The sequence below is a fragment of the Stigmatopora argus genome, unplaced genomic scaffold (assembly GCF_051989625.1).
Source record: "Stigmatopora argus isolate UIUO_Sarg unplaced genomic scaffold, RoL_Sarg_1.0 HiC_scaffold_42, whole genome shotgun sequence".
NCBI lineage: Eukaryota > Metazoa > Chordata > Actinopteri > Syngnathiformes > Syngnathidae > Stigmatopora > Stigmatopora argus.
The window spans coordinates 420,686-427,166 of NW_027520056.1; the positions used below are offsets into that span (position 1 = coordinate 420,686).

The 6,481-nt window shown below is 43.8% G+C and overlaps 1 protein-coding gene across 1 annotated transcript; it reads right to left on the reverse strand.

Annotated features, from left to right (window-relative positions):
• Positions 1-238: 238 nt before the first annotated feature.
• Positions 239-1,801, reverse strand: LOC144070360 (forkhead box protein E1-like). The gene has a single exon (XM_077594918.1). The coding sequence runs from the start codon at positions 1,559-1,561 to the stop codon at positions 524-526; it is 1,038 nt and encodes a 345-aa protein (XP_077451044.1). The 5' UTR covers positions 1,562-1,801; the 3' UTR covers positions 239-523.
• Between the last annotated feature and the right edge of the window lie 4,680 nt (positions 1,802-6,481).

Here is a 6,481-nt window from a genome sequence, read left to right on the forward strand (position 1 = left end):
AAAAAAAAAAAAAAAAAAGCCAATTATCCATTTTTTCTGTAAAGAATAGATAAAGCGCCATTGTAATAGGATGATTTAAGGCATATTATCGTCTTACGATATTCAGAAATAATTATATAAATAATTGAGTAGAATTTTTTATTTTTAATACCTTTTTGATTTCCAAAGTCCAAGATTAAAATGAGACGCGTGAAAGTTTTCATCAGCAAAATTGTTTATTAAAATGGCCCCTTTTTTAAAGCTTCTTTTAGTGAAGTAGAAGTGATGGCGTCGTTAAACATGTTCCCATTCAATTAAATCGATCGAATCTAATCGCGGTACAAATCAGTAAATATCGCAAAGCTGCTTTTCCCGGCGAACTTTAGACGTTTGACTTCATTGGCGGTAAATACAAAATCAAAAGAATAGTGGCATGTTTGGACCCACCTGAATTCTGACCGGAAAATAAAGACGATTAGTTTTGCGAAAAGGAAAAGAAATAAAATAGCAACCATCCCCCTCCCCGTAGTACCTTTAACGACGCTCATATAGCCGACACGAACCTGTCCATGTTGCCGCTATACGGCGGGTGTCGCAAGTAACCCCCCGAATTGGCGCCGTTGTACTGTGAGAAGGAACCCAGCTGGACCGGCGAGACCCTGTCGTAGATATCGCTCGCCTCTCCCGAGGAGCCCAGGCGACCGCTCGCGGCGTACGCTTGGCTTTGGAGTTGTCCGTAAGGGCCCTGGGAGAGGGCGTGGTGGTGATGGTGGTGGTGGTGGATGTGCGGGTGGCCGCTCGGCGTGGGGTAGGGGAACCCCGGGTGCGAAGCGGCGCCGGCGGGATGAGGCGGGGTGACGATGCCGCAACCCTGGCTTTGGAAGGCGGGCGGCGGCAGGGCGCAGGGGCCCCCCGGGATCACTTCGGGGACAAAGTCGCGGATAGACTGCTCCGGCGTTCCGATCAGATTGTTGATGGTGAAATTCCGAGTCTGAGCCGGGCCGAAACTGGGCGGCGACGGCGAAGGGTAGTAGGACGAGGTCATCAGCTGCTGCCCGTAGGACGGGCTGACGTCGGGGTACGGCGCGTTGGCGTAGGGTCTGCCCACGTGGACCGGCGCCAAAAGCGCGTTGTCGTGCACGTAGCAGGTGTAGGTGCTCAGGTCGCAGCGCTTGAAGCGCTTCCGGCGCCGAAGGAAGCTACCGCTCTCGAACATGTCCTCGGCGTTGGGGTCCAAGGCCCAGTAGTTACCCTTCCCCGGGCGCCCCGGTTCGCGGGGGATCTTGATGAAGCAGTCGTTGAGGGTCAGGTTGTGGCGGATGGAGTTCTGCCACTTCTTGGAGTTGTCGCGGTAGAACGGGAAGCGCTCCGTGATGAACTTGTAGATGCCGCCCAGCGTTAGCTTGCGCTCCGGAGAGTTGGCGATGGCCATGGAGATCAGGGCGATGTAGCTGTAGGGCGGCTTACCGCGCTGAAGGGGTCGCTTCCTGCGTCGCCCCCGGGGCGGCTCCTCCGGGGGGTCGGGGGCCGACGACGACGAGGCGTCCGTCGGAGGATCCTTCTCCGCTTTCACCGCCGGCATTTTGTTGGCGGAGATGAACTGGCGGAATCCCCGGCCACTCACCGTCCGCGATGGGGAACCCGGGGTCGGCCCGTGGCTTTCCGGACGTGACTGGCGGGCTCGGCTGGCGTCTGCGGAGTGTTTGAGAGTGACTCACCTCGCCGGTGGCGACGGGGAGGGATTAGCTAAGGCACTCGCACCTGAGGGGCGTGGCATTCTCTTCGCATGCCTCTTTGCTTTTGTCTCCGTCGCGTGCTGATGGACGTTTCTGCGTCAACAAATGATGTGCGCGGGCGTTATGTGGCAATGACAGACGGTGACGGGTGAAAAGGAATCGTTTCTTTCCTTGACAGAATTTCTGGAGGAGGTCAAGTTTGCTTTCAAAGTTGCGTCTTAGAAAAAGCGACCGTGCTAGTTGGAAGTAGCATTTTTCGACTAGACTAGTTAGGAGTAAAAGTGTGTGTTTATACTGCCTCTGGTGGCCTAGATGGGCATTGAATTAGGATGTTGCGGAATATGGTTGCGTATTAACTTTAATTTTTGGTGTCGCTAACAAAGGCGTGTCGTCGCCAGGGCAGAAAAAAGTCAATTTGTGCATTTTAACGTTTTAAAATTGATGTTATTTATATGTATATGTCAGAAGTTTCACATCAAAAGTGATCCTATCATCTTAAAATTTACATTTCATGTTAAATTGGGCTGTTTTACATAAAAATTGTCAAATTTCAAACGCAATGTTATTCACATTTCATTTCATTTTATTAGCTGACCAAGTTTGACACTAAAATGAGAAGTTTGACGTTAAAATGTAAGTTGGAACGTGGCAAGTTTTCAGATAAAAAATAATGAACTAAGATTCTTATTTGTACTTTTTTGTTCTCGTCCTTTTGTGTGGACGAATCCGAAAGTTGTCAGTGATGTTTTGATAGAAACACGAAATGCCGCAGTTGCCCTCGTTTGCTTAAAGCTGCTTTTAAAGGACGGAAATGCTTTGACTTTGTTTGTAAAATTAGTCTTCCAGGGAGGTTCTGGGGGGATGTTAGGCAAGAAATAGTGCCCAAATTGGGGTAAATTGCGTTAAAAATAGTGGTTGTCTTGGAACTGGTCTTGGGTGGTTCTGGTTGGTCCATTTAACCTGAATTTTTGTCTCATATGAGGGTAGATGTATATTGACAATTCTGTATAAAATAATCTTCCAGGGTAGTTGTGAAGTAAAGTTATGCCACAAACAGTGTGCCTAATTTGGGCACTTTTATGACAACGAGTGCTTGTGTTGGAACTGGTCCTGAGCGGTTCTGGTTGGTCCATTTACCCTGAATTTTTGTCTCATATGAGGGGAGATGTATATTGACCATTTTCTATAAAATAATCTTCCAGGGAGTTTCTGGGTGGATGTTAGGCAAGAATAAGTGTCCAAATTGGGGTAATTTTCGTTAAAAATAGTGGTTGCATTGGAACTGGTCTTGGGTGGTTCTGTTTGGTCCATTTAACCTGAATTTTTGTCTCATATGAGGGTAGATGTATATTGACCATTCTGTATAAAATAATCTTCCAGGGTAGTTGTGAAGTAAAGTTATGCCACAAACAGTGTGCCTAATTTGGGCACTTTTATGACAACGAGTGCTTGTATTGGAACTGGTCCTGATTGGTTCTGGTTGGTCCATTTACCCAGGAATGGTGTCTTATTTGTGGGTAGATGTATAATTCACAATATTGTGTAAAATTAGTCTTCCAGGGAGGTTCTGGGGGGATGTTAGGCAAGAAATAGTGCCCAAATTGGGGTAAATTGCGTTAAAAATAGTGGTTGTCTTGGAACTGGTCTTGGGTGGTTCTGGTTGGTCCATTTAACCTGAATTTTTGTCTCATATGAGGGTAGATGTATATTGACAATTCTGTATAAAATAATCTTCCAGGGTAGTTGTGAAGTAAAGTTATGCCACAAACAGTGTGCCTAATTTGGGCACTTTTATGACAACGAGTGCTTGTGTTGGAACTGGTCCTGAGTGGTTCTGGTTGGTCCATTTACCCAGGAATGGTGTCTTATTTGTGGGTAGATGTATACTTCACAATTTTGTGTAAAATTAGTCTTCCAGGGAGGTTCTGGGGGGATGTTAGGCAAGAATAAGTGCCCAAATTGGGGTAAATTGCGTCAAAAATAGTGGTTGTCTTGGACCTGGTCTTGGGTGGTTCTGGTTGGTCCATTTACCCTGAATTTTTGTCTCCTATGAGGGTAGATGTATATTGACCATTCTGTATAAAATAATCTTCCAGGGTAGTTGTGAAGTAAAGTTATGCCACAATCAATGTACCTAATATGGGCACTTTTATGACAACGAGTGCTTGTCTTGGAACTGGTCCTGAGCGGTTCTGGTTGGTCCATTTACCCTGAATTTTTGTCTCATATAAGGGGAGATGTATATTGACCATTTTCTATAAAATAATCTTCCAGGGAGTTTCTGGGTGGATGTTAGGCAAGAATAAGTGTCCAAATTGGGGTAATTTTCGTTAAAAATAGTGGTTGCATTGGAACTGGTCTTGGGTGGTTCTGTTTGGTCCATTTAACCTGAATTTTTGTCTCATATGAGGGTAGATGTATATTGACCATTCTGTATAAAATAATCTTCCAGGGTAGTTGTGAAGTAAAGTTATGCCACAAACAGTGTGCCTAATTTGGGCACTTTTATGACAACGAGTGCTTGTATTGGAACTGGTCCTGATTGGTTCTGGTTGGTCCATTTACCCAGGAATGGTGTCTTATTTGTGGGTAGATGTATAATTCACAATATTGTGTAAAATTAGTCTTCCAGGGAGGTTCTGGGGGGATGTTAGGCAAGAAATAGTGCCCAAATTGGGGTAAATTGCGTTAAAAATAGTGGTTGTCTTGGAAATGGTCTTGGGTGGTTCTGGTTAATCCATTTAACCTGAATTTTTGTCTCATATGAGGGTAGATGTATATTGACAATTCTGTATAAAATAATCTTCCAGGGTAGTTGTGAAGTAAAGTTATGCCACAAACAGTGTGCCTAATTTGGGCACTTTTATGACAACGAGTGCTTGTGTTGGAACTGGTCCTGAGCGGTTCTGGTTGGTCCATTTACCCTGAATTTTTGTCTCATATGAGGGGAGATGTATATTGACCATTTTCTATAAAATAATCTTCCAGGGAGTTTCTGGGTGGATGTTAGGCAAGAATAAGTGTCCAAATTGGGGTAATTTTCGTTAAAAATAGTGGTTGCATTGGAACTGGTCTTGGGTGGTTCTGTTTGGTCCATTTAACCTGAATTTTTGTCTCATATGAGGGTAGATGTATATTGACCATTCTGTATAAAATAATCTTCCAGGGTAGTTGTGAAGTAAAGTTATGCCACAAACAGTGTGCCTAATTTGGGCACTTTTATGACAACGAGTGCTTGTATTGGAACTGGTCCTGATTGGTTCTGGTTGGTCCATTTACCCAGGAATGGTGTCTTATTTGTGGGTAGATGTATAATTCACAATATTGTGTAAAATTAGTCTTCCAGGGAGGTTCTGGGGGGATGTTAGGCAAGAAATAGTGCCCAAATTGGGGTAAATTGCGTTAAAAATAGTGGTTGTCTTGGAACTGGTCTTGGGTGGTTCTGGTTGGTCCATTTAACCTGAATTTTTGTCTCATATGAGGGTAGATGTATATTGACAATTCTGTATAAAATAATCTTCCAGGGTAGTTGTGAAGTAAAGTTATGCCACAAACAGTGTGCCTAATTTGGGCACTTTTATGACAACGAGTGCTTGTGTTGGAACTGGTCCTGAGTGGTTCTGGTTGGTCCATTTACCCAGGAATGGTGTCTTATTTGTGGGTAGATGTATACTTCACAATTTTGTGTAAAATTAGTCTTCCAGGGAGGTTCTGGGGGGATGTTAGGCAAGAATAAGTGCCCAAATTGGGGTAAATTGCGTCAAAAATAGTGGTTGTCTTGGAACTGGTCTTGGGTGGTTCTGGTTGGTCCATTTACCCTGAATTTTTGTCTCCTATGAGGGTAGATGTATATTGACCATTCTGTATAAAATAATCTTCCAGGGTAGTTGTGAAGTAAAGTTATGCCACAATCAATGTACCTAATATGGGCACTTTTATGACAACGAGTGCTTGTCTTGGAACTGGTCCTGAGCGGTTCTGGTTGGTCCATTTACCCTGAATTTTTGTCTCATATGAGGGGAGATGTATATTGACCATTTTCTATAAAATAATCTTCCAGGGAGTTTCTGGGTGGATGTTAGGCAAGAATAAGTGTCCAAATTGGGGTAATTTTCGTTAAAAATAGTGGTTGCATTGGAACTGGTCTTGGGTGGTTCTGTTTGGTCCATTTAACCTGAATTTTTGTCTCATATGAGGGTAGATGTATATTGACCATTCCGTATAAAATAATCTTCCAGGGTAGTTGTGAAGTAAAGTTATGCCACAAACAATGTGCCTAATTTGGGCACTTTTATGACAACGAGTGCTTGTATTGGAACTGGTCCTGATTGGTTCTGGTTGGTCCATTTACCCAGGAATGGTGTCTTATTTGTGGGTAGATGTATAATTCACAATATTGTGTAAAATTAGTCTTCCAGGGAGGTTCTGGAGGGATGTTAGGCAAGAAATAGTGCCCAAATTGGGGTAAATTGCGTTAAAAATAGTGGTTGTCTTGGAACTGGTCTTGGGTGGTTCTGGTTGGTCCATTTAACCTGAATTTTTGTCTCATATGAGGGTAGATGTATATTGACAATTCTGTATAAAATAATCTTCCAGGGTAGTTGTGAAGTAAAGTTATGCCACAAACAGTGTGCCTAATTTGGGCACTTTTATGACAACGAGTGCTTGTGTTGGAACTGGTCCTGAGCGGTTCTGGTTGGTCCATTTACCCTGAATTTTTGTCTCATATGAGGGGAGATGTATATTGACCATTTTCTATAAAATAA